Source organism: Arthrobotrys flagrans (assembly GCF_004000055.1).
Source record: "Arthrobotrys flagrans strain CBS H-5679 chromosome Unknown unitig_3, whole genome shotgun sequence".
Lineage (NCBI taxonomy): Eukaryota > Fungi > Ascomycota > Orbiliomycetes > Orbiliales > Orbiliaceae > Arthrobotrys > Arthrobotrys flagrans.
Window position 1 is genome coordinate 5,625,195 of NW_027137547.1, and position 27,353 is coordinate 5,652,547.

At 45.5% G+C, this 27,353-nt stretch overlaps 6 protein-coding genes across 7 annotated transcripts; 3 read left to right on the plus strand and 3 right to left on the minus strand.

Moving 5' to 3' along the window:
- Positions 1-5,314: 5,314 nt before the first annotated feature.
- DFL_003014 (uncharacterized protein) lies at positions 5,315-8,117 on the plus strand (the record flags this gene model as incomplete). Its single annotated transcript, XM_067631885.1, has 3 exons — positions 5,315-6,223; positions 6,293-7,083; positions 7,139-8,117. 3 exons carry the CDS (start codon positions 5,315-5,317, stop codon positions 8,115-8,117), a joined length of 2,679 nt encoding a protein of 892 aa, XP_067494386.1.
- A 1,020-nt stretch (positions 8,118-9,137) lies between these two features.
- On the plus strand, positions 9,138-9,710 carry DFL_003015 (uncharacterized protein; the record flags this gene model as incomplete). The annotated part of the gene is made up of 1 exon (XM_067631886.1): positions 9,138-9,710. The coding sequence occupies one exon, from the start codon at positions 9,138-9,140 to the stop codon at positions 9,708-9,710; it is 573 nt and encodes a 190-aa protein (XP_067494387.1).
- A 3,026-nt stretch (positions 9,711-12,736) lies between these two features.
- On the minus strand, positions 12,737-14,572 carry DFL_003016 (uncharacterized protein; the record flags this gene model as incomplete). The annotated part of the gene is made up of 1 exon (XM_067631887.1): positions 12,737-14,572. The coding sequence occupies one exon, from the start codon at positions 14,570-14,572 to the stop codon at positions 12,737-12,739; it is 1,836 nt and encodes a 611-aa protein (XP_067494388.1).
- A 608-nt stretch (positions 14,573-15,180) lies between these two features.
- DFL_003017 (uncharacterized protein) lies at positions 15,181-16,190 on the minus strand (the record flags this gene model as incomplete). Its single annotated transcript, XM_067631888.1, has 4 exons — positions 15,181-15,372; positions 15,522-15,564; positions 15,873-15,917; positions 16,102-16,190. 4 exons carry the CDS (start codon positions 16,188-16,190, stop codon positions 15,181-15,183), a joined length of 369 nt encoding a protein of 122 aa, XP_067494389.1.
- A 3,619-nt stretch (positions 16,191-19,809) lies between these two features.
- On the plus strand, positions 19,810-20,889 carry DFL_003018 (uncharacterized protein; the record flags this gene model as incomplete). The annotated part of the gene is made up of 3 exons (XM_067631889.1): positions 19,810-19,897; positions 20,017-20,106; positions 20,165-20,889. The coding sequence occupies 3 exons, from the start codon at positions 19,810-19,812 to the stop codon at positions 20,887-20,889; spliced, it is 903 nt and encodes a 300-aa protein (XP_067494390.1).
- Positions 20,890-21,254: 365 nt separating this feature from the next.
- DFL_003019 (uncharacterized protein) lies at positions 21,255-23,452 on the minus strand (the record flags this gene model as incomplete). 2 transcript variants are annotated; one of them, XM_067631890.1, is made up of 5 exons in its annotated part: positions 21,255-21,846; positions 22,385-22,457; positions 22,811-22,949; positions 23,157-23,229; positions 23,337-23,452. In XM_067631890.1, the coding sequence occupies 5 exons, from the start codon at positions 23,450-23,452 to the stop codon at positions 21,255-21,257; spliced, it is 993 nt and encodes a 330-aa protein (XP_067494391.1). The 2 variants fall into 2 exon arrangements, with proteins under 2 accessions (XP_067494391.1, XP_067494392.1); XM_067631891.1 differs by having other exon boundaries at positions 23,148-23,229.
- Positions 23,453-27,353: the final 3,901 nt, after the last annotated feature.

Consider the following 27,353-nt stretch of genomic DNA (forward strand, 5'->3'; position numbering starts at 1 on the left):
CGAGGAAGGAAGGAAGCAAAAGAAATTTTTTATTTTTTTTTATAAAAAAAAAAGTCGCCAGTCATGCAAATTTACAAAAGACTGAGGTTTTGAAGAAGAGTGGGTGGGAAAGCAGGTGAGATTTGCGGGAGGGCAATGGCGAGGAATTAAAAGGGAAGAGGCGCAAGCTGCTGTTTGGGGAAGGCCTTTTTTCTTGCCGACCTGGTCCCACGTTCCCGGCCTCTAAGAAACTGTTCCTGCTGTTACTCTGCAGCTGCTATGCAGTAATTTGGCACTAGTGTGATGGTGCCGCAGGCTATTATTGGGGGGGATGCATATTATAATGGGGGGTGGAGGGAATGGATAAGTGGACACCGAGGTTTGAGGAGAGTGCGAAATTGCATGCATGAGCTTGAACTGAAATCTCCAAAACAGAAATAAAATGCAAGGCACAATCGACACTACTCGGGTTTGTGGTCTGTTGAAGCCCGAGAGATCATGTACTCTTGGGCACGTCAATGCAGGGGACATACTTTTTGTCTGTAAGCACTTACATTCTCCAGAAAACTTTTTGCTCCAATTCGATTAGTTGGATTGTTGAGTCGAATATTTCGAATGGCTGTCAGTTTAGTCGAGTAGCCTTTTTTTTAAAAAAAATATATATATAGTTATAGTTAGTTATATATTTTATTTATTTATTTTGGTTCTAATGCAAAATAGGGATTGGAATGAGGATTATATCAGACAGTCAAAAATGTTCAAAAGCTGAACTTCACGGAACTGCTGGAACTGCTGACGAGGCTCTTATCCCAAATCGCTGGTGTCGCCGGCGGATTGGGTAGCTGCTTTAAGGGATTGCGTGGAACAGATATAATATGTACCAAAGATACCTAAGCTGACGAATATGCACCTGGCAATAGCAAGAAATCGTCTCCGGGTGATACAGGTTCGAACGTGTATTTTAAAAAGAAATCAGAGCGAAAAGTAGAAATGACTCGGGCTTGTCACTGAAGTTGAATCGAGGAGTATCAGGACAGAATTCGGACTGGGTCAAATATGTGAACGCCGAAAGGATGTTGTTCTGGACCCAAAGATATCCATCTTCTTTTCATACCCTGGCTTGGATTTAACATCAATGCTCAAGAAAGCCTAAGACTGGACTGGTCCCAAGCAAGCGGTGAAGCAAGAAGGCAATCAACCTGACCGCCCCGAAGTGCTAAATCGAGATATATGCGCCTTAATCTCCCCAGATCTATAACCAAAAACTATCCTATACCCATATCCATATCATTATCTATATCCAAATGCTGGTTCAATTCAGTTAATTCAGTTAGCATAGAACGATGCGTCATTCTACAATCCCAAACTCCAACCGTTGACCAACCGTTGACACAGCCGACGCTTAGCGCTTCTACCTGTTCGCCAGACCCCCTCTTTTCTTTCTTTCGCCTCACTAGAAAGAATATGCCGTTGGCAAAGAATCTGCTGTAGGTAACAGCGACTGCGATCTCACTACCTCGTCCAAAAGAATACGGCTTTTGCAGCTTTGTTCTGTCGAACGTAATGATACAGCGACTGAATGTCTGCCTACTGCGTGCGTGTGTGTGGGTTTTTTTCTGTACCGTCAAATTCCTTAAGCTTTTTACCCAGAAGTCCCCAAATGTAATGGGGAAAAGTTCAATTCGCTTCATAATGACAGCCCACTAAAGCAACCACAAGCAGCTTATGACGAGAAAATTTTAGCTCCAGGCTGCCAGTTTCGAGGAAGGAGGGGTGTGTGGTTGTATCTAATAACCATGTTTGCTTCTTCGGTACCCCTTCTTGACCCTCCCATTTGTTTCGTGGGTCAATGCTTGGCCCAAACCCAACCTCTCACGCTCCAAGCTGTTAATTTGGGCGACTGTCCCATTAGGCAGCCGTTTTTGCTGTGGACTGTGGTCCATCCCATCGATTTCTTTTCGGTCTTTAGCTTTCGGACTGGTTTGCCAGGGGTGATAACCTCGAAGCTGAGCCTCACGGTGCATGCTGCACATACCGTCAGGTTTTTGCTCTCCACTTCATCACTTTTCTGGAAAACTGTCATTGATGATCATGTTTCGTCTATCGATCTTTACATGCACATATCACGTTCGCCCTCGTGCCACGTCCCTGTAAGGCATCGAAATCGTAACGTCCTGATCATCATTAACTTGCCTCACCAGCCCCTCCGTGGCAAGTACCAATCACGGTTGAAAGTGGTGAGTCGAAGGAGAAGGGTATTTGTATTGAATCAGCGCACAGAAGGAATCCCATGAATCCCACAAACAGGTCTAGAGTTACACATACAACATCATGAAGCTCCACCAAACCTGTTATCCGCTCATGCTACCCTTGTCGACTTTTTTTTTTTTTTTTTCAACCCTTCACAAAAAAGCGTGGGGACCATCATTCATATCGTAACTGTTCGACCGTCTAGACGCTATTCTATGGTAGGACAAGCGTTACACATGAACCTGTTCATCTTCAAACTACGTATATCCATCTCGTGCAGGCACTCTCACAGTCGGCGCACCATCGCGTGATACTGATGTACCTTTTTTAACTCTCATGGCGACTATATCTTAAACTTCCCCCAAAATAATTAAATGAATCCGAATGAATCCATCGATGTGGAGTATTGAGGGGCTTTCAAACCTGTTGCGCCCGATGATATGGGTTACCTAGCTGTGCGATACCAAATAAGGAAGTAGTAAGAAATCTTGTTCGTCTGATATCACGCGTGGTCGAGGGGTAAGTATAGTACTAGCTAAGATCCTTGTGGTCTTCGAATATGGTAGTTTAGTAGTTTAGTATTATAATAGTTCTATGGCCTCGAGCAGCCAAGCTTGCGAGGGGCAGCTTGTCGATATCAAATGTCTGATATGACTACTCCAACAGTTGCTGTACATTACTAATGCTTCAAGGGATTCGATAACCGGCTCCATGAGTGACTTTATGAAAGACGAATGAATATACGAGGTTATGCTGGTATCTTTCACATTTCGGTAAGCAACAAAAAAATGAGGTGCCTGAATCTGGAAGCTGCCTAAGATCGGTTCCGAATCCACAGGGTTATTAATCTCGTCGCCCGTTGGGTATCATATGTGTCAGTCGCAACAAGAAAAACCGTTAATTCCAGCTTGGTATTTTCTTTGGAACCGGTCCAAAGAGCTTTGACGTATTAATATCCACCGTGCATATCGGAATGTCTTGCCACTTATTTCATTATCGGTATGGATAGGACCTTGCAGCCACTGCGACATTTGCAAAAAAAAAAGTCCCGGTTAACGTTTCCCTTTCGTTTATCCACTAGGAAGGGGTCGGCATACGTAGTGACCCAGTATAAGCATTTGAGGCTGCAGCGCCATCAAAACGCCATTCATTTGCATTTACAGGCCGGTGCTAGCCATTGTGGTCACTGGATTAAGCCTTACTATGCCAGTTTCAATTGTTGGGGGGAATATTCCAAATATACACACTGAATCTACGCCATCTATGGAGTTTATCTACCGACGTCGCGCGGTGTGGTTAATACACTGTTCGTGATTCGACAATCGGATACAAAACCCTGAAATCGATATCCAACCGGAACCCCCTTCATCAGCTGTTAATTTCCAGGCAACACCAACTAAAACATGTAGTGGTTCTAACCAGGTGTGTAGAGCCCGGTTGAAACATTTAAACAAACAGTTGGTAAAGGCACGAGTTTCTTGAGTTCGCAAAACAAGCTAGGAACCTCACGTGGGAGAGATCCTCTGGGGCTAAGGGTTGAAAGGGAAGAGGATGTTCATGTATCTTACGATATCCTAGTAACGTTCTATGGTTCATTACGGAGCTGTGGAAAATATGGACAAACTTATTCTTCAAGGTTATTCACGGTAATCCGTGGTAGTCGCAGGGAACGCCCAAAATGCGAAAGCTGTACAATGTAGATCTTGCTCATGGGGAAGCTTCGAAGGCAGCAAAGCTCTTTTGTCGCCGTTCTTGGGTATGATGTCGCTCGTAGCGGTGCTATCCACCGCATGCATCATCTACATCTCCACTCTTGTGGAAGGGGAAGGGGAGGTATACTATCAACCTTGCGCTATTATTACTGTACGGTCGTCGAGTTATAGCTTCTAGAAAAGCGAAAAGACGTTAGTCCACACGAGGTCAATCCCACGGGCGCCTGCAGGTGATCTTGATCCCATTTTATGACCTTTTTTGTTGAGGGTTTTTTATGAAACTTCGTTCGGGTATCGGCTGGCGATACTTGATATATGCAAACTGGCATATACGGGTGGCTGGATGCAGGTTTGATGCGGGTATCCGTTACCCCGTTGTTCGCTTTTTGAAGCCTTTCGTACGACACTACGGGATCAGATGAGGTTCTTGGCTTTTCTTTCCCTGTTGATAGTTTCACAAGGGTGGTTATTTGGTGAGGTTTTTGTTGGCTGTATGAATCTCAAGCTGGTTGTGACTTCGCCTCTATGCAGCTTTCAATCGAGAACACACGAAGAGGTATCCCGTATCGTGAAACTCAAGGCGACAATGCAATGTAAACTAAAGCGTCAATATATCGGTTCAAATATCCCTCATGAACAGCTGCCCAACCTGCTCAGTGAATCCCAGAGACTCAGCTGTCCTATGTAATCTACCGTCCTGCACGTCATGTTAGTAGGTCCTATAAATCTTCGGGCCCGAACAGAGCCGCAAACAGGCAGCCCACGAATATCAAAAAATAGAGTAACGTTATGCAACCATGAGCACAGCCACTGACTATTGCTCTTTTCCCTAGAATCGAATCGTTCTAAGTCTGAAAAGAGCCCAGAGGATTCAACAAGAGGACAGACAGACAGTCAAAACCAGGCGCTCTACTATGTATAGAGTAAAGGTCATCGGAATATTCGGGACCATGTCTAGGTGTTTTTTTGAAATTATTCAAAGCGAGGCGAACCACTTGCAGGACGTTTGCGTCCGCGTACATAGACGAGACGAAAGGAAAGTTCGAATCGGGAGTCTACCCGCTTCGACACAACCATGGTAATAAACGCAGGGTCCACTCTGGAGATTTTAATGATCCTGGCGGGCGGTAGCGGCCGACGACAGTGCATGATTTGTAATTTGGTAAATTTGACGATGGTCAATGGCTTTTCGGTAGGAAGTTTTGAGGGTACGGAGCTGAGAAATGAGGCCAGGAATTTTTGCTTGTGATAGCTATGAACCATGGAATGTGTTGTTATCAGATTGATGACCTTTCTTTCGAGATGTTTGACATTACAATCCTTCCTAAATAATAATAAACAGCACGTGATCACCGCATCCAACCTGCAATGCAATGTCGCAGCTGCAGCCAACCAGCTCCGACTCCACGATAGCATCACCTTATGATCTGACGATAGGACTTTACGAAATTGATCTCACGATCGCATCGCATTTACACATGCCAATGGCACGGCCGCGGAAACTCCGAATCATCTCTAGTGACGACGAAGACGACGAACCGATAGTCATTGCATCATCCGAAACCGAGCAGCAGGCTGCCCCCACGGTCTCGAAACGAAGCACGAGATCCACGCGAGCCGCTGCTAATGCCACCACAAACACGAGCACAAACACGAACAAAAGTGGGAGTAATAGAGCGAAAGCAACCGCGTCGAATGGAACTCCATCGGGCCGCACGATAGCGGGTACTCAGACTAGCTCCACTACTGTAGCATCGAAGTCATCGAAATCGAAAACATCATCGACTGCGAGTCTAGCATCACCTCGAAAACAATCAGCTTCAAGCTCAAAGTTAACTTTGAAATCTGAAAAACAAGGATCTTCGATAACGTCGTTCTTTGCACCTGCAACTCAGACTTCAAGCCAAGCTTCTAAGAAGCTGAAACGAGTACCTTCGAAGAAACTCGAGGTCGAGGAAATACAAGAATATGAAGAAGTCGATGGGATTGAGATCTCGTCCGATGAGGATGAAAGACGGCAACGACGGAGACATGTTATACCTATCATTTCTTCGGAACCGGATGAACTACCCCGAAAACTACCACCGGCTTCACAGCCAAAGTCTTCTCAGAGGTCGATGATAACTCGGCCAAAACCAGTGAAACCGGATGAACCAATTGAGACTCAAACCTGGGCGGATAAGTACGCTCCAACATCCACGGCTGATCTAGCAGTCCATAAACGCAAAGTCGATGATGTCAGAAACTGGCTAGAAGCTGTTTTTAATGGAGTGTCGTCAAAGGTATGCAGCTACCCTATGTTGATTTGGTAGTAAATTAGGATTGAAAAGGACTTATATAAACGACCCCAGCGCCTTCTAGTTCTCTCTGGCCCTTCCGGAACAGGAAAAACAGCGACAGTCACTGCATTGGCGAATGAACTGGATTTCGACGTCTTAAAGTGGGAGAACCCTTCGCAACATGATGTTGGCGGCGATGGTATCTTCGAAAGCCTCAATGCGAAGTTTGAAGAGTTCATGGGCAGAGGGATGGGCTATGGAGCCCTGCCTTTGGTAGTGGAGTCCGGGCCTCGGGGAACATCATCCGCTAAGCTAATGGAGGAGCCCAAGAACCCGAATCGTCGGAAGGTTATATTACTAGAAGACCTACCGAATATCTTCAGCTCTTCATCGGCAGGCTCCTCGGCAATGACGTCGTTTCGAGGAGCAATACATAACTTCCTAGCAACGCCTCAGGATGGGGAACTAGCGTGTATGCTCATCATCAGCGAAAATCTCACGACACAATCAAACTCTAGTTCAATAACGCCTCATAGGCTCCTTGGGCCCCAGCTACTCAACCATAGGGGAACAACATCAATAACGTTCAACAAGATTGCCGCCGGTATCATGCAGAAGGCACTAGAAAAGATTGTAGACGTCGAAATGAGGATGAAAGGGGTTAAAGAAACACCGTCTCCGGGTTTGCTAGCGGGGATCGGTGCTTGTGGGGATATTCGAAGCGCCGTAAACACGCTAGAATTCATGATGGTGGGTAGGGGAAAGGGTCTGAATAAGAAACTGGTACCTGTACCGAAAACCAAGAGAAAGATAGGGAGAAGTATGTCAGACTGGGGCCAGCCGAGCGAGAGTGAGAAGACAACGTATGCATCCTTGCTTGCAAGCTCTTATCTTATAAGCCTACTAATCAACTTATAGATTGGAATTAATCACCCAGCGTGAAGCATCACTCGGGGTCTTCCATGCAGTTGGGAAAATAGTATGGAACAAACGATTCGACCCTTCAGAACCCCAATTCACACCCCCTGAAATCCTTCCAGACCCACCATCTCACCTTTCATCATTCTCCCGCTCTCCATCCCTCGTAGACATATCAACCCTAATAGACACTGCCGGCGTCGACCTCGACACTTTTGTCAGTGGCATTCACGAAAACTACCTCCACTCCTGCGCTGGCGCATCTTTCCCAGAGAACTACGAAAGCTGTATCGAATATATTTCCGATTCTGATATGTTATCGCGGAATACCACATCGCCCTTGGAGCGAAATCAAGTCGAAGACACGATGCGGCAGGGGGAACTTGCGTTTCAGGTCGCAGTGAGAGGTGTTCTAATGGGACTACCTGCCAAAGTAAGGCGTGAGAGTACAAAAAACAGCATGTACTACCCCATGTCGCAGCGGCTATGGCGGGATAAAGAAGTCGTGGAAGGTCTACTGTCGGTGTTTATATCAAATGGCCTGGCAGACTTCGGAAATTCTAAGATAGCGATGGGAATGACGGATCTCGAGGCACTCTTCGAGTATCTACCATATACGCATAGGATTGGAAAAGCGAAGATGAGGAACTCGGGAGGGTTTAGGACACCGGCGATGAAGAATTTGGAAAAGGTGGTGTTGTTTAGAGGGGTTGGTGATCAGAGCGAGGTTATTCCTGATGGACCTGATGAGGAAGAAGAAGTGGTTGAAGGAGAAGAGGATGAAATGGGGAATGTCAAAGTTAAGAGAAAAGTTAGGAGACAGAAAGAAGAGGCTGGGCAGTATGGGGGACGGTTTAAGAAGAGACAAGACGGTGGAGTGGGGATTGTCGGGGTTGGAGAAAGGGAGAAACACACGGTTGAGGAAGGAATGGAAGGGTTGGTTTTGGAAGAAGATGATATTGAGGATAGCGACCCATAAGGAGAATCTGTCTATTTTATATAAGGACTTGGAGGCATTCTTTCAGATATAATTGGTTTCCATATTGGTGTTTTACACTGCATTGGCATTGGGACTTTGGTTTGATAATTCTGCATTTGCACTTTTTTTGAAGACAGCAATCGGCGGGTATTAAATATGAAAATGTGATGTGTTTTACGGGATTCATAGATATATAGCATTGCGACTACCACCAAATATCACGCTAAACGGCTTTTCCTAGTCAAAAAATCATTTATGTTTATTCCAAATTTTTCCGCATTTGAAAACGCACAGTTGTCAAATGTATATAAATGTCTCCTAGCCCAATCAAGGAGATACGGATCCCCGGGTCTGGTATTCGGACCCACACATACTAAACGTCCACTCAAGCGCCTATTGCCTGATAATTCGGGGACTATAACCACATAAGTAGGTAGTTAAATTTAAGTGCTAGTGGAAATGGGATTAAGATGATCTCATGGCCGCATATGTCGGATATATTTCTCTAAATCAACTGATCAAGTCGATTAATCACGAAATAGTCTGATATATGCTTGATGGTACCGTCTAGGCTGGGTAGAAAATTACTTAAATATATATTTGTATCATATAAAAGGAATACCAGATTCGCACGGTACCATCCTCTCAAGATACTTTGAATCTAGTTTGCCTTAGGAGCCAGTTCAAAATATATATTCATGCCTAGGTCTTACAATCTTGTACTCGTATAGAATCTAAAGGCTCATAGGAAACTTCAGTAGCTGTTAAACCGGAACTAAAATATACTAAACCTTCGGCAAAACCGCGGACCTCGAACCTTCACATGCGTCAATTGCCACACCCATTCACCCGAATCGGGAAAACAAATACAAATTCCGGCGCAATGGAGCTTGCGACTTTTATACCCTAAAACTTGGTCTATGCTTTCATCTTTAAACCTTCATCTTAAAATATCCCAAGAAAGAGCAGGATATATCGATACCGTTAGTAAAGCTTCCAGGAAAGAACTAAAGTTGCACAATGTCGTTCCTTCAATCCCTCGCCAAAGCCGATGCTTCAAATTCCAACCGTACAACGCAAAATGATAATTCGAAGGTATGGGCTGATCGACTGGTATCTTCATCTTCATCATCAGCAGGACCTCAACAAAACACTTTTCGCTCGACACCGTCAAATATCGAATCATTGGAGGAATACGAATCATTCATAAACCCGACTACTGGATCTGGAAGGCTAGAAGCGGCGGGACCATACTCCCTCCTCAACGACACATTTTCACCAGATATTGAATTTCAAAAATCGATCGATGGACTCGATGTTGTGGGGCTTTTGGAAGTGATGGATACACAAGAGACGGAAATGGAAGCTTTGATGGCTGGAAGGGGTGGGGAGAAGGCGATGCCGGCGGAAGAGGAAGTCGAGGATCCGGTAGAATGGTTGGGGCTTACGAAGGGAGAGTATACGGATAAAGTTTGGGGGGATGATGAGAAAATGGAGAAGGGGAAAGGGAAGGAGGTTGTTAAGGAAGAGGTTAGAGCGGAAAAGATAAGGAAAGGAAAGGGTAAGGGGGTCTATATGAAGGGTCGGCTGTGAATGGTAAACGGGATGATATCGGGATGGTATCAGCTGGGATGGCGGAATTACGGGTGTCCAGCACTAGCAGAAGTGCAGATACAGCTGCCTAGCTCTACAGATTGATAAATAATCGACCTCTGCTGGAACCGAGTTACAGATATCATGGCGGAAGCGACACTTTTAGCGTGTCTTAGTACGAGACCAGGCGGAAGCCTCAAAGCCTAGGATGTTTCGGAGACGTCTGGACGAGTACTCCAAGATCCCTTCAAACGGAAACTCGTCCTAGTCTAACATCTGATAGCAAAACATTGGTGCGGCTGTACCTAAGATGAATGGCGCAGTCGGCCATGCCTCCGGGGCCTTTCCAGTACCTTCAAATAGCATGCCGACGCTCGGGAGCCTAGCCCGGGCGACTATGGGCATTACGCCCTGAATGGTCAACCCGGCGCCAACAAGATTAAGGATACCAAAGTCAAGGTTTAACATCATCTGAGGTCGGAAACTATGCCTAGGACCTTAAAACCTTCTCCGAAGCATCAGCGGTGTGGGCGATAGAAAGAAACATATTGACATGTCAATCGCTAGTCCTGTAAGACCCGATCTTGCAGCTTCGACGTTATATCTTACAAGGATGCACCACAATTACACAACTTAGAGATACTGCATCCACAAGTTCCACAGCATGAGCTACGGCGGGACAATATTTACACGAACAATCCAAATAGATGGCGCTTTTCCAAATTGTATATAATATTCTTCAAACTATTCTTCCTATCAAAATATCATATCATACTCTGAAAACTCCCACCTACACTCGCCGTCAAAAACACCTACCACCAGCGTTACCTTACACACACATCTTCGCACATACACCAACCGTATCATAAAACATACCATACGCCCCCGCCCTATATCCCCTGCCAAAAAGCAATACCAAGAAAAGAAACCTGATTTTGATGAAGCCCCACAATCAAAAATCAAACCTTGTATTCCGATACCCCTCCTCCTCCTTCAAGAAATCTCCACCCACCCGTTTAACCCCATTCCGTAAAAACCCACACATTCTCCGTATTCGTAAAGGCGCAAGTAAATAGGAACAAAGGCCCTATGCCGCCCGGGGCTTTGGCCCATATCCTGAATTTAATATTTGTTTTTGTTTTTTTGCATATACAGTTGAAATCCAAAACGTAAAAGTGCGTATATGTACAACCCGAGAACTTGAAGTGCGGTTAAAATAAGTTTGTGGTATTCAAGGATGTTGGTACACTGGTATCCGTCCGTTTCCCAGGGCCCCGGATGCCGTCGGTAATTCGAAATCGTAAAAAAGAATAGATTCATTGGTAATATAAACGAAGACAAGGACAATAGCTGAACATAAAAACAAGAGTAGTACCGCCAGCGCCGGAAGAATCGAAGTAGTTGAAAAAGAATGTTCGTTAAGTATAGTATAACCCTCGATGTAACTACTGCTGGCGAGCATGGTTGTCAATCTGTCGTTGGGTTTTTTTTTCATTTTCCGGCGATTGATACATATTTCGGTATCAATCTTTGAGGTCGTAAAGAAGAGATATAAGAGAGGAAAGAGAGGAAATGAAAGAGACGTGTAAAGAAGAGAAGAGGTAGTGCTGAGTACAAGAGGGCATCAGTATCTGATCTTGATCAAGGATCTGCCTGGTGATGAGTTAATGATACATCGATGTCGTAGACTTCCGCAATCGATGCATGGCTCGAGAGTTCACGTCACCCATTCGATGTAATAGTAGTTAAAGGCACTCCTGCTGATGTCGTTTGTCTGCCAGGAGTGCCATTGAAGCCACGGAATTTTCATGCAAATAGTTGCATTCTGCAAAGCGATCGCTTAGTGCATCCCTGTGTATCGTGATCAGATATGACACCCCAAAGGAAATGAAAATGAAACCACATGATCTTTAGGACATGATGTATTGTGAAACAGACATGGTCTGGTTACAGGCTGGAAAGTAGTTTGAGAGTAGCGCAGTATAGAATGAATACTATGAGCATGGAGCTCATCTCGCAAAGACGGCAGGCATGATACAAAACAATCCAACTGCACAAGCTATAAAACTCCGCAAGACACACAACTAAAACGCCATAAAATATCAAAGGAAAATAACATGAAACAAACCACTCCAACCGAAAGGTAGCCATTTCCATAGTATGATATAATGTAGTAAAGGAAAAGAGGTCGTGGGTATCATCATTCTGACGTCGTTAGATTCGTAATGTTACAGAAGATTTCCGAAATAAACACCAAGCCCGGGTAGAAAAACAAGAAATTTGTTAAGGGGAAATATATATTAGAAGAAAGGGAAAAGGACAAGCTGGTGGGTAAACTCTCTTCGTTGCTTAAGGGGGGTTTTTTGGGGAGCATGGTTGAGAAGGCCCAGCGAAGAGTTAATTAGTTTACGCGGGCTTGTATACATGTTAGCATAGAGCTAACATGAGAAGAAGTTAAGGAAATGAAGTTAAATACTGAGATCGTCATGGGAAATTGCCGTATCGGACGTTGTCGATGTATGATTGCAAGCTCGGTTGATTTGAATTGAGCAAGTCGAAGTGGGATATGTGATGAACTCTTGTTGAATGCGCAAACAGAAATCGTAGCTTTGATTATCGTTCGAACGCCACTGATGCTAACATGGATGCGGGATAGTCCTTGAGCCCTCAAATGTGTTTGAACTCGAGAGCCGGAGAGACCTTCCAACGAAGCCATGTTGGCTTGCCGCTAGTGCGATTTGTGTATGCATGAGACACATACACAGGCGGTGCTTTTTTTTCTTCTTCGGAAACGAAAACGGATGCTCGAACTATTTCGTAGCTTCTCGAGAAGCTGCGTAGGTTCTTCGATTTGTCTATTACACATTATAATATCTGTTGACAAGATATATATTACTAAACGCAGGGATGTTGTTCAACTGCTAGCAATTGATTCGTATCCAATTGCTTCTCACTTCTTTTGTCTTTTTCGTGTGTTCCTTTTTTTTCATTTTGCTTGCGTCTTGACTTAAGATCGGTTGGTCAGCCTAAGGACCTTGAAGGAACTGATTAATATCAAAGTCCTCCAACGATCCGTTAATACCGAAAGCTTCGGCATTGTTACTTGGGAGCTCTGGCATGCTGAAAGGAGCGAAGATGTTGTTTTCGAACCCGAGAAAGTCTGGTACTTTATCGGAAAGGATCTGCTCAGGTGAGATGCCCATTGATTGCATCTGTAATGCAAAGATAGCATTAAAGTTACTAGTACGTGGGATCGTGGATGATTGGGGGAGTGGGGGGCTGTTGAAGATGAAATCAGGCTGTTGGAACTCGGAGAAATCGAAGTCGAAAGGGTTGTCGTTCAAGGGGGGTCTTGGTGCTTCAGCTTCAACCTCTGAATCAGGTGGAGGAGTAGCTGGGCCAACTGGTTGCAGTGGCTCGTCATCCGTCATTTCTTGGTCTTTATCTTGGTCGGAAGACGTAAGATCTTCGAGCTTTACGGCGGGTTCAACTTTGAGGATAGCTTCGTCTTGGCTGTCGATATACTTTCCATCCTTCAGCTTCGAGACATCAACAAGGCATTTCCTAAGCCAAGGACGAAGCTCCTCCATAGGCGGGAAGTCTGGATGCAATTGCTTGAACTCCCTCTCCTCAGGGGTATCCGTCTTCAACCGCTTGTTGAAATGAGCTCGTCGAAGATGGCAGGCAGCATTGTAGTCCTGACCATAGATCTTCCGCCTTGAGCAATGCTTGCAGTTCTTAAACATGCCACCACCAGGAGAATCATCATATACAATGAAGACGGTCTTCTTGGTTTGATGTTGAATATTTATGTGTCGTGCAAGCTCGTGAGGACCTCTGAAGCCCTCCTTATGCTCATTACAGAGCATACACCACTGCTTCTTCTGACGCTTACGCTTTCTCCCTCCGCCTTGGGAAGCATTATTGTCTGAGACATCTGTGGTGTTAAGACCTGTGATAGGGGTAGGACGAGATGCCGAAGGCTGCTTGGTTGCCATTACCGCCGTCTGCTGCCCTGGTACTGCTGTGTCCCTTTGAGGGGCGAGGAAGTCACTAACGTCGGCTAACGACGCCTCGATTTCGGCTGTGGCAGAAATAGCAGCCTGTTGTAAGGGAGTCACGCTTGTGGGTGTCTTCCTTGGGGGTACTAAAAAGCCAAAGTTGGTTGTAGGTTTATTTTGCAGTGTAGATGATATATCTGTGTGGTTGGTAGAAGGGTTCACGTTGTTTCGTGTGGTGTTTGTATTTGAGGGTGATTGAGAGGGGCTTATGCTTCCGACGGTGGGTACAGACTCAGATGATTGAACCCTACTACCTTGAAGGGAGGGCATGGAAGGGAAGGTTGTTTCCAAAGCCGAGGTTGGTGACACAGATGATCTGTTGGTATTCCCAGCCAAAGGATTGTGCATGGTTCCGGGCACCTGAGCTTCAGAGAAGCTTCGGCCTCGAGGTAGCGAGGCATGTGATAAACTCGCCAATTCAGATTGCTGTGGTGCGACACTGATCTGTGGCCTTCTTTCCACAGAAATTGGCTGCTGCTGCTGCTGCTGCTGCTGCTGCTGTGTATGCAGCGAAGAGTTTGTGGTGAAGGTCTGTAGACCTGTATGAATACCTGTTGTAGATGACCGAGCAACGACTGTTGTTTCTCTGCCCTTCTCTTGACCGTCATTGAACCTGACGACATAATCTGCCAAGAACTTGATGCTGTTATAAAACTTGTCGTTTCTCTTTTTCCTATCGTAGTTTTCACCGGCTTCATCAATCATCTCGTTGGTGATTTGGCCAAGATACCAATGAAGGTAACGAAGGAATTGTTGTCTGACGGGGTCATAGTGAGACCGGGCCGACGTTGCAGTCTCCATCTTGACAATGCTGAACCGTCAAGACGGTAAAAAGAAAAGAAATTGCTCAGACGAGAATGAAAGGAATAGATTTCAACCCGACCCGAAGGACGATGTTGAAACCCGAGGTAGTATCAGGACAAAAGGAAAAAGAAAGAGGAGAGGGAGGATGCAAAAACGTGATACCGTTTCAACAGTTACTTCAGGCTGTATCGTTTTGTGTGATGAGGAAAGAAACAAAAAAAGAAGAGGATGACGAAAGAGGAGAAAGGCTAAGTTAAATGCAAAGACTTGACTTAGGAAGGGAAACCCAGGCAAGGAAGCAGGTGGTGACTCCTCTGTAACGTGGTTTTTAGTATAAGCCAATCGACAGAGGTTTATTTTCAAGGTGAAATGTCGGTTAAGGAATAACTTTATGTGAGAGAAACGGAATGAAGGGGTATAACTGAAGAAGAAGAGGGGGGTATGAGAGCCCAGTGGGCCGAACTGGGTATTCACTGGTTGTGAAAGGCGTTCGGAAATAGTGACTATACTTGGAAAGGATAGGTGGATTGAAGCCAGCGCTAAAGGAGTAGCTACAGGCCGATATTGTCGATAGTTGAAGCTGTAATTGGTTATAGCGTATCAAGCTATAGAGGAGCAACTATGGAGACGAGGAAGTTGACGGGTGGAGTGGAGAAGAAATGGTTTTGGGATTGCTGTGTTGTTGAGTGGTATTTCTTCCAAGCGGTTCTACCAAGGTGGTGGCTCTGACGTGTCAAGGGAAAGTTGCCCGGTAGTTGTTGGTTGTTACTAAAACGTCGTGCGACTGCGGGCTGGCTCTGGACAGTATGGCGCTGGCTATTAGCTCCCTCTCCGCTATTTGGCTACGATGCTAAAGCCACTCGTCATGCAGCAGCAGGTCCGGAGATCTGGCTGCAGTTACTGGGTATGTACGGGCCCTTGGAGGTAGGCATGGAATGGAACCTACATAGTGGACAGGATAGTATGTTGGGGAAGCTCGCGAGCTCGCCCTATTTTGCAATTGGTCCGCTAATTAATTTATCTGAACAAGTCAGAGCAGAAGTCCAGCGAAGGTTCTACGATGGGGAACCTGCGTCGCCTCTTTCTTTCCGGGGACAATCGCCAGGAGTATGAAATGAAGTTTACGGGAATTCAGCGATGTTGCTCTGAGCCTAATCGCCGCAAAGGGGGCCAGTTCGCTGCTCGATCGAGGGATTCTCTGGTTGGCTTGATTGGTTACGGGTTCACGGGTTATGATGACCCACGGCCCCTTCCTCTTCTTTCAGGAGAGCCCAGCCGATAATCCCGACAAAGGAACCGTTCGGCCCGTAAATTTATTCGAGGCGACGACGGGCACTGAGATCTATATTAAAATGTTGGGATGTCTTTAGTTAGCTTGAACTCGATTTAGCATCGTCTGTCAGGTTTTGGACGGTCTAAAATCGAGGGAAGCAGAAATAGCAGTATGGTTGCGCTGCTTATAATGGTTCGGTGAAAGTGGCAGAACGAAAGGAAGAGGTCAAGGCAAGTCGTGTAGGAGGCCTTACAGTCTTATAGCAGTTGTGAGTACTTGAGAGATCGACTGACATCCGCGGAATAAGAGAGCCAGGGAGACAGACAAAGAGATGGTATGCATGGCTTTGTAAGAGCCGCCATTTGATCAATAGCTATGAGGAGGACTGCGAGTCAACCGTCACGGGTTATTCCTGCTATTTGGCTATTGGCCAATTTCGCTCACACAGGAATAGGTCCCGGTAGGGATTTCCCCAAACTCTCATTAATCTGTGGAAAACCAGCGTTCAGTTTGGACAGCGAAAGTGTCCAAGCGATACAGCCTGGCACAAGATTCGATTGCCGGCTGGCAGGAACGGGGGACTGGTGATAACGATGCGCGAAGCCCGGTGGGGAACAAAGCCCTTAGCGAGCTCCAGAATTTCGACTTGGATTCTGTTGTCCCTGACACTAGCGTTCATTCTGGCTAGCTAAATTTCCTCTGAATGAGGTAAAAATGGGCTCCAAAGCAAGGCTGATTTTCCAGGTATTAACACGAAGGGGACCTCTTTTGCTGCCACCAGGCGCGGCCTGGTCAGGCTTGTCTGTCAGGCCACAGCGGTCGCTAGCCAGCAAACCTGCTTTCGATTGTAGGCAGCCCCCAAGAAGGTGGGACGTCCAAGGGCCCCGCGTTCGCTCATTGGACGGCGAGACACAAGATCCCAAAAGGGCATGGTTTTGTTGGCCAAAAAACGAGGCGACCACCTGCGGAGGGTCTGGCTGTAGCAATTCGCTCGCCTCACAGCCTCCGTGGTAATTCGAAACGCGAGAAGCCTAGCAGGTCGACGGCTAGACTTGCAAACTTCGATCCGAAATCCATGAAAAACCTCAGTTATCCGAAGAATTATCGCGACATATACTCGTTTATTTCTCAGGATATTTTATGCCGCAACATATAAAATTAAAATTAAAATCACCCGATATATTACCGTTCTGTTTGCTACGTATAATCCTTGGGATTTGGGGCCTCATGATTCACGTCGAAATGGGAAACGACAGCAGCCTATGGCGATGCTAAATGATGATGAGCGAGCGGCCCGCGATGCAATGTTAACTTGGCTTCCCTGAATTAGTATCCGCGAATCGCGTTAGGTTATGTATGGGTTTCCCCACGTCCGCCAACACACATGCATTCACCAGCTGCATGCCCGTCGGCGATTTGGGAATTACCATGTGTCGATCCTAACGTATAATGAGAATGCATAGTATCGCTCCGCTATGTGAAGACGGGATTTAACATAGAAGCCCGTCGAAAAGGAAGGCTTATCTTCCCTGGATTCCTGACCAGTAGACGGTTTACCAGTATGCGGGTATCGTATCTCGTAGTTTGATTTATCTACCGCTAGGAAATGTCCCGTGCACAGTAACGTATGTACTCTTATATATTACATAAAGTCAGTTGTACCACGTCGGCATTGGTCGACACAGATGCGGTGGGACGGCAGGACGGCAGAAACCACGGGACGGTACCACTCTTTCCGTGCACTACTGTTTGTTGAGGATTACAGCTATACCATGGCTATGCTTGTAAACATTATCATCATTATATTGGATTCCTTGAATATTAAAGGTATGGATTGCAATATTACGAATTGATGAGTTGGATCAATAATCTTGTTCCAAATATGCCCCATGGTTTGTTACATCTTCGTTCCATCCTGCACTTTGCTTACGAAATGAATTCAACAATCCCTTCATGATATCGGTGTAACCCGTTCATGCATGTGCGAATTGCGGGATCGAACCCGGAAGATGATTCTAGGGCTTCGTAGAATCAAGATGTAATGTGTATCCTGCATATATTAAATATTAATATTGCGGAGGCCTAAGAAAATTCGAAAATTTATGATGATTCGATACTCTCCCTTGCATCAAGGAAATACAAGGAACAACCTGTATTAGTTAAGGTCTGGAATTGAGCTTTGTTTTATGCCAAGAACTTGAGTTCTAATGTCAAAGATGCTGCGACGAGTTCTAGACCTTCAAACACTTAAGATATTTTGAGAGGTTCTAAGATATTTGAGATAAGATGCTAACAAAAGGGGGGGCCGGAATGCCAGCAGAATCCGGTTTGGAGATTCGATTTCGAAGAGTAAGGATCGTCAGGTGACACAGTAATTTCGACGAGGTCGACAACACGTTCGGAGACAGTCGTGTTCTAAGCGCCTGAAATTGGCTGGGAATTCCGATTGCCGATCTTCGGGATATTCCAGGCCCATGGTAAGAGATCGAGCTTTTAATTGTTCGTGTTCTAGAAATAGACTAACGCCCAATATGACTATCAGTTGCATTAATATTACTCATATAAACCTTTTGTCGGGTTTGGATCCATCAAGATATTAATATTACAATATCTTGGATCGATTTTAGGTACAGGCTTAGCCTAATTAATGGCGTAATAGTGTAGCGGACCTACCCGTCTGGATCGTAGATTCTGGGGAAAATATGGTGAAACTTTAGTGTAAAATACGTCTATCAGGATTTACTGACCAGAATGGTAAGACCCATTATAATTAAACACACTCTAGCACAACATGCGTATATACACAGTACTCGCTTTATAGTTCTAGCAAGACTGAAGACCGACAATAGGATCATTGAGTCCAGCGGATATTCTATAAAAGTCGTCAACCAAATAGAATAGTAATATTGTTATGTCCCCATACATAAACTCGTTAGATATTTCCCAACTTATCGTGTCTCGGCAATATGACCCTTCATCCGAGAGTAACAGAGAAGGATCTTCGGGTTGGGCTACTGACGACGCTTACCGAAATGCCGGCAAGGATCCGGTTATATAACTACGAAAAGCAAATTCTTAAATAGTTGAGTCCTATGAGTTAGGTGAACGGTATCTAAAGAAGGATAGGATTCCCTGGTTAAGAAAGGAACTTTATTGAAAGTATCTTCAGGTAGATATACTAGCGTAGTGTTGATGATTGACTGACTCGAGGATCGGACCAGAGCCGGTCTCGTTGACTAGAGCCGGTAATATTGTTATCTGGAAGAAGTTTCATCGAAAAGTGACACTGTTGGAATGATTAAGTGTGAGCATGTGCATATGCGTATGAAACGACCGATCAAATATCATGTCATCAGCGTTGCAATGTCGCACGCCGATACAAAATTGCACGTGAATGAGGAAAGTGAAATTCAACCGACAAGCGGAATGGTTATATTAATCACCATGAAGCGATCAAAAATAGTGATCGAAAATCTCCCAACAGTCCTTGAAGTTTCATAAATTTTTTTTTTTTTTTTTTCCCTATGGGTAGGCCTGCAACGGCGAGCAATTAATGCACAGTGTGCCAGGACTGTTTTCAAAAGAGGGGGGTCCTAGCGATTGTTAGACAAGGACGGGGAAGAACCCTAGCCGTGAAGGGTATCTTCAGAAAACCCTGTTACATGCTTGTAAGATTTGAGTTTGTGAGCTCTCTTCATTAGATGGGGATGAGCTGACCTTGACTCCATCTACGACACCAGATAGGTTTGACCAGGCTAGCTAAAGCGTTGTGGAGGAGACCCAAGGTTACACGATCAGAGTTGGTGTTGTTTGTGTTGTATTTCTGTTTTCGGTCGAACTACTTTTTTTCTCTATCGCAAATTTCTAGATCGCGATCCACTTTCAATCTTCAACTTCAATCAAACTTCACCTCACCACATTTACCCATCGTTCGTCAGCTTCCCACCTAATACGATCCAACATGAGGGCAGGAAGGTCGAAAGCTTACAAGAAGCTAATGGCGGTCTACGCCAACAGCTTTGGATTCCGCGAGCCGTACCAGGTACTCGGTAGGTACGCTTCAACCCACATCTTTCAATCGGCTCGCCTTCACACGATAAAGAACCTCTTTTCGATACTCAATTGATATGTACCTGAAAGACGTCGTTAATAAGAATTTACTACACAGTTGATCCAACAATCATCCAAGATGCAATAAAGTACAAAATGGACCTCGCCGTCATGCTAGAACGCACACTACAAGGCAAATGTAAACCTAGTACGCCTCCCACCCCGGGATATCATAAAAGCCTCAATTTTAACGCAGTGCTAAATAGTGATAACGCAATGCTGTATCCGACACCTTTACGCTACCGACAACCAACCACTCATCGCCCTCGCCAAAACCTTCGAACGTAGACGATGTAACCATTCCATCAGCGAAGACCCTCTGTCAGCACTAGAATGCATGCTTTCCGTCGTTATACCTGCCGAGGATGCGCCGATACCGAATAAACATCGCTATGTAGTGGCTACGGACGACCAGGATATGAGAGAGAAGTTTAGAGGGTACCCTGGAGTACCTGGAATACACATTGTCAGGAGTGTCATGGTTTTAGATCAAATTAGCGATGCGACAGCCAAATGGAGAGAAAATCAAGAGAAGGGAAAGCTAAGAAGCGGATTGAAAGATAGGCCCTCTTCGAAAAAGCGGAAGAGAGACGAGGACGACGATGAAATGAGGGGCGGTGATGGATCGGGATCGGAATCTGATGACCAATCGACAAGTGGGGCGCCGGAGAAAAAGGACTTAGCCGCGAAAGAGGCTTCAAAAAAGAAGAAAGTTTACGGGAAACAGAAGCAACCAAATCCGTTGAGCGTAATGAAAAGGAAGAAGAAGCCACCTACGAAGGTTCCTGCCAAGACTCCGAAGAGTGAAGGTGCAGGTGGAGAACAACCGAAAACTAAGAGAAAGCGGAAACGGACCCATGCAAATAGCGGCAGCGCTACAGGCGATACGAAGGATGTATCAAGGGATACGGCTGCTCAGACCGAGATATGATAATGATGAGAATAAAGGGGCGAGATTTTGTACGATAACGAGAGAATCAAAGGCATGCAAATTTGCAGAATTGGACTTTTTCGTTTGCCAGGTCCATCGGAGTACCTGCCATAGGAATACAGTATGAATAAAATACATGATGCATAATACAACAGTCTATATATAATCTACGTGAGTAGTCTAAAGGGTTCGTGTGTCTATTGGTGAAATGGGAGGAACATCGCAAAAGCGGCTCATCAAAAACAAAACGCTAAGGGAAATATATAAGGATATCTGAAGCCATCCAGGGCTTCTAGTCGTCTGCGAAGGAATGAATCTCTTTCGCACCCATGACGCCCATAAATCGTCCCATCGTAATCAAACACTCACTCATCGGGTTTCCTCCCATAAATGACGTACAGCTTCTGGTACGCATGTATCGCTCTATTTTTCATATCCGCCATAGCCCGTCGGACAAGGTCCATACTCTCGTCCTCGTCAATACCCAACGCCCGTTTCAATAGGACTTTTGTCCCCGTTTCCACCATCATCAACAGCTGCGCCTGCTGCAACCTACCAATTTCCTTGTACGTCTCGTCTTTCGGCCATCCGTTCATAGGAACCTTGTAAACTCGTACGACCACTTGCTGAAATCCAACCTCGCGCATGTACCCCACAATCTCGTCGCTCGTCAGATCGACTTCCCGCTCCGGGAATCGTTGCATAGCCTCTCGGCATCTTGCATTCCATCTGTACAGATTCGTCTGCGGCGAGTACGTCCCATCATCGGAGTAGTACCCGTAGAGCTCCTCATGGAATTCAATATACCCGCCAGGCCGTAGACATCTATACGCTTGTCGGATGAAGTTGCGCCAGTCATCGATGTACAGGTGATTCCAGCGGGAGAAGACCAGGTCAAAGATGTTTTGGGGCAAGTTCCAGTCGTTGTTATAGTCGTGTTGTAATAGGAATTCGAGACTAATATGGAAAAAAGACAGGGGTTTCCCTAGATTCTCTTCCCGTGCCACACCACACCTCCTTGACTCAACTCACGTCGGAGAGATGAGGTCAACTGAGAAGCAGTGTGATTTCCCGACACCCGGCAGGTCGGGAATTGGGGAAGAGAACAAGAAGGGGGGTGAGGTTAGCACAAGCATCATAGTGCAGTAGCGTATATATAAGCTATAGTGTGTGGTATTATTGCATATGTCAAGAAAACAACGCAACAATATACCCGAAACTGGGGACATGCATGTAGGATAATATAGAATAGATGAAAGAAACGTTGAGATATTCCGAGAGAAGGCACGCTAAACGGCTCGCGTGCGGGGGAGAAGATCTATAGGGAGGGGAAGGCTTTTTCGGTTGTCATGATGGTAATATTGCAGGAATGTTAAGATGAGACGAAGGTGTAGGAGATTTAGGAGCCGTGGTTATAATTGGAAACAATATGGAATATTCGATGGCGATACCCGAGGAACAGGTCTGGAATGTTGGATATAGATGAGGGACTTACTTAGGAGGGATTACGGTCGGCTGGATCGGAGTAATGTCTGTAGCGATAACATGCGCCATCGGGTACTCATCCGCTGAGACGAGCGAGGTCGCAGTTAAGATGCATGCGCATGTTAGCAATTTCTACCCAATAGTACGAAGGTCGTTTCCGTAAAAAAAGCCCTGGCAAAAGTTTGGGGGTCACGATTAGGCATGGTATATGCTGGAAACATCATGTTGAATGATGGCATTGAGCCTCTAGGCAGGGAAGGGCCGGGGGCAGAGAACTTGGCTTGACTTTTCAAGTACAAGCCTCCAGAAAGAGGGGTAGGGGCAAAACTCTTCACATCGGTGTAGCGGATAGGTAGACAATAAACGAAGCAAGGAATAAACGGTAGATGTCTGTGTGTTCGAAAGAGTGGTGTGTGTGTGTGTGAGTGGAACTAACCAGCATCGACAGCCCATTTCCCAGAACCTGTCCCCAAGTCCAAAATCCTATGTGGATTTCTAGATATCGGAGCAAAATGAAGTTTTCCGTCGAACAATAGTGTCGACATATGATGCTTGAGGTTAAGCCGGTCGATTTCCTGTTGTAGAATACCAGCGTAAGCTGCTGCCTGGTTCTGTCGACGGTTCGCCATTTATTTTCGCGGGGGGGGGGGGGGAGGAGTGGTTGTGCAAGTCGATGGGAATATAGCCGGATGATTGTGATTTATGGTTCAATTGAAAAGAGCAAAACGGCGAAAGAAAAAAAGAATCTTAGCAGGAGATCGTGAGACGCTTACGTAGCTTACCCTAGTAGATAGAGGGACGGGCGATGCTCTTCGGGATATCGATTCGATGTGGTTGTACATTTGATATCGAGCCCTAGTGTTAGACCATTATCAGATGTGATTCAGGCGCAAGAAGCGGAAGAAATCCGGGTGAAATCAACTTCTCAGAGGAGAAGATGAAACTGGGAGTGGGTCACTTACTCATCGGACCCGAGCGTGGAGTCAGCGTAGCCATTGTCATCGTCGTCGTCTATATCGTCAGCTGCGGCTTCGATAACACCAGTCACGTGGGGGTCCTGGGCACCTAGAAACGACATAAGGAAGGCCTGATTATGTTGTTTAAATAGATAATTAAAGAAAGTACAAAGTGAAGTGTGAAGGGAAGGCCTGCCCCAAGATATATTAAGCTTCGTTCTATAGAAGTTCTAGAATGGCGTCTGGAAGGATGATGCCCCCAAAAACTTCGAAGAGAGGGGCGAGCTTTTATATCCCGAATAACAGCCAGAGAGAGTGCCTGAAGAAGTCCACCGAGCCTAGTAATCCGTAAGAAGCCAAGATAGAAAGAGTGATCATGGTAGGATTTGCAGGTTGAAAGTTGAGAGTCGACTGTGTCTCCGTAGAAGATTTTGGCTATAGGATGACGAAAATTTTACTTTCATAAAACGAAAAAACCCCCCCGTCTCCGCAATGAAACTCCGACGAAGGACGAGGAAATCGCTCGCGGGGTTCGCGGGGGAAAGCTTGAAAGTCCTCAAAGGTTATAAATACCCAGATTAAAGAGTCCAGGTGATCCCAGATGTTCGGAATTTTGTTTGCTCGTATTCTTTCGTTCGTAATTGACCCCTTCCCCTTGTTGGGAAATATATAAAGCGTTCCTAGACCTTGACGTCGGTTTTTTCTAGAAGGAAGAAAGAGTGGTGGATATATATAATATAGTAGTTGATATTATATTCGGGTGACACCTGTCAAGGGATACAATATGCGCACGGATAGTAAGGCCCCGAAACTTGTTTGGAGTTTTGAGATGGTACCTTTTTCGTGAAAGGGGTTCCTTCAAGGGGAGCCTAGGCGTACGAGTCAACTTGTTTAAGTTCCGGGACGGTAGATTCGCTAAGGAATTTTTATCGACTTACTAGGATCTTCCTTGACGGAGTCTTTCTTGGATCGTCTACCGAAGCAGAAGATAGGTTTGAATGAGGACTATATACGTGTTGGATTTTGTTTTGGGGATATATATCCGGACGGTTGATGCTGGAACCTTCGGACTGATGGTTGAGATTTTTTGTTTGGGAAACCCCGAAGATAAAGAACCTCGTCGACGACGGCACGGCAAATAAGTTGGCGTACGTATCATCCAAGGATTGGAAAAGAAATTTTATATTGGGTTTGCGAACACTTGGTTGAAGATCATTCGATGCCTCCCCCATGAACCACCCAGCCACTATCTCGAAATTTTAAGATGAGCTGTGACATATGAAAACCGGCATTGCGGATTTATGAATGGAAGGGCAATGTCAGTTCGAGACGAGGGGGTATATTGGGATGATATTAGAGTGAGATATGTTGGCGGTTGGTTATATCTGCTCACGGCACGCAACTTTTCTCGGAAATCACGCTGTTGCGTCTAGATCCTGTTTCCGCCGATACGGTCCGTTACAAGCTGCTTCAGAAGAAGTTCGTGACCCTTGAGCTCTCAAATTTTAGACCTTGTGGCGAGTAGCTATGTGTGATAGATCTTTGTAGCGATATCTAGGCTAGGGTGGCTGCAAGCTACAGGGAATAATTCAGCCTCAACCCTCGACCCTCAATGTCCAGCGAAATCGCAAGGCGGAAAGATGATAAGCGTATAATTCTGGACTGTCGGGTCGAATTCCTTGTCTACCTGCAGCGGGATCCACGGATTATCGGGTGGGTGTAGGCGAGCTCGAGAGCGAAACGCCATCTGACGAACTGGCGCCGACGAAGTGGTTCGAGTTCAATGTGTATAATAAATATAATTGTATAATCGGCTGAATGGAACGTATTTCTAGATCTTAGAGATATTCTAGCAAATGTCTATGGCTCGTTTGCCAACCAGATTTATGTTGCGGCCCTAACGAATCTGTAGATTGGCGAGCTCAGGAGGCGTCGACAAATTGTTGGATTTGGATCGAACACTACCGCGCCATAGCTATACCAATATCGAAAGTTGTTATTGAATTATCGGTATCGCCCTGCATAATATGAAACACTCATGTTAGCCATAACATACTTTTTGCACCAGCGTATACGCAGATAAGATGAACGGATTGATAGTAATATCGGAAATAGCCAGAAAGTAAAACCCGCCGTAGTTCGTAGCTGAAGCCATTATGATCACCATATCGGCCTGTCATCGGTAGCTACGGAAACCATGGGCCGGGGTTTTAAAAGTACAACGTCATCAAGCTCGGGCTCAACTAGTTTTAAAAGTGCGTTTGTGGAAAACAATACCGGAAATCCGAGATCGAAAGATTGGATAACCGGCCCATGATCCCAGAAACGCCCGGTCAGTTTCCCAAAGAGTCTGAAGGTCATGCTAGCGTATGGACAGGAACCATTATCATGCTTACAAGATCTATAGTGGCTGGTTCTTATTAAGATTTCGGAAAGTTTTTGTTGGAGTGGCACCGTAGCCTCGTAACTAGGAGGAGCCGAGAGAGTGGAGTTTGGATGCTGGTTTCGTGATTGGTAGCCGGCAGTTGGGTAAATATAACAGCAACCTCGCTGCTGCTTCAGAAGATTCAAATATGGATTGAACGGGAAAATTATGGGAATTCTCCTGTATACTCGAGAAGCAATTGTCAGCTCGTGCCCATAATTTTGCACATGAGTCTTCGAGGCTCGGAGGAATCTATTAAAACGTTCCAAATCCCAAAATTGATTAACTTACTGGTACTCAACCTGCCTTGTCAGCTGAAATTGCCCATCGGTAATACGACCGTTAATTAAGAAGAACGGCCCTGAAATTTATGGAAAATTGTGAAGACTCCTCCAAGCGTGAGGTTGGGTTACAGATTAGTAGACCGTTAGAAGCTGAATGCCAGTCGTTATAATTTCAGAAAGAAAGAAAAGTTTCAACTATCCGCTCAGCTGACCATGTTCGAACTGCGACAGACTCCGTAATTTCGCCTGTTCTCCACCCCACATTTTGGAAAATTAGTCAGCTTCGAGATAGGTCAAACAGATGACAAACAGCGTGGGCATGCGGATTTGCCGTGGTATAAAATACTGATCATAAGTACGCGAATAGTGGCCGTTTTCTTCGTACGAATGTACGTTGGGCTGTTAGTTGGCTAACGTTAGATGCGTGTCCGTGCATTCCAGACGTTAAATTACAACAGTGACACGGAGCTTGAAAATTTGATTCGAAGATATTGGACGAAGCGTCAGCGATGCCAGAAATGATGAAAACTGGAGTCATACACCCGCGGCGATTATTTAAATTTACGGATAGAGGCTTCCCCTTTTCTACGCATACGTTTATTTACATGAGCATCGCATCGTTCCAAGGCCGTGCAGAATCTCCCAATACAGGAATTTTAGCAGGAAAGCTGCAGGGCCACGTTTTTATTATAAGTCGATTCGCTTAGCCGAATTTTATAACTAAACTTCCCGAACGGACTTTTTACCCCAAGCAAGTAGGACTCTGACAAACACCGGATAAATTTACCAGGAAAACATATATGCATGTCGCATCAAATAGCTGGATTTTAGACTAGAAAGCGGAGCTGGGTTGATTTCTCATTGTGAATCTGGTACAGGGCACACTTAGGACGGTCAGCCACAAATTCCCAAAGCTGAGAATGTTGTGGACGGGAGCCGACAGATTCTCCACAGTGCTGACAATGGCTGATACTTAGCCCAATGCAAAACTCGGGTTGTTCGGCGAAGCACTGTAGAGTTCTCATTTTGAGAACAGAGTTCGTGAGCATATCACCGTGCACGCCTTAGCGTAGTGGATCGAGCTCGGGCTTCTCCAATCTCTACGCCCAAACCAATTGTTTATATTTAACGGAAAGCTATTATAGAGGAACCTAAAAACTAAGGAGGCGAATCGCTTTAAAGCTCGGAAGCAATTGACAAACCCAACAAATGAACAAAAGCAATTAGTATGGCTTGAGGTTTGAGGTAATAAAGACAAGAAAGAAAGTTTTCAAAATGGGAGGTTGGGTCAGAGTTCTCATGAAGGAGATATCA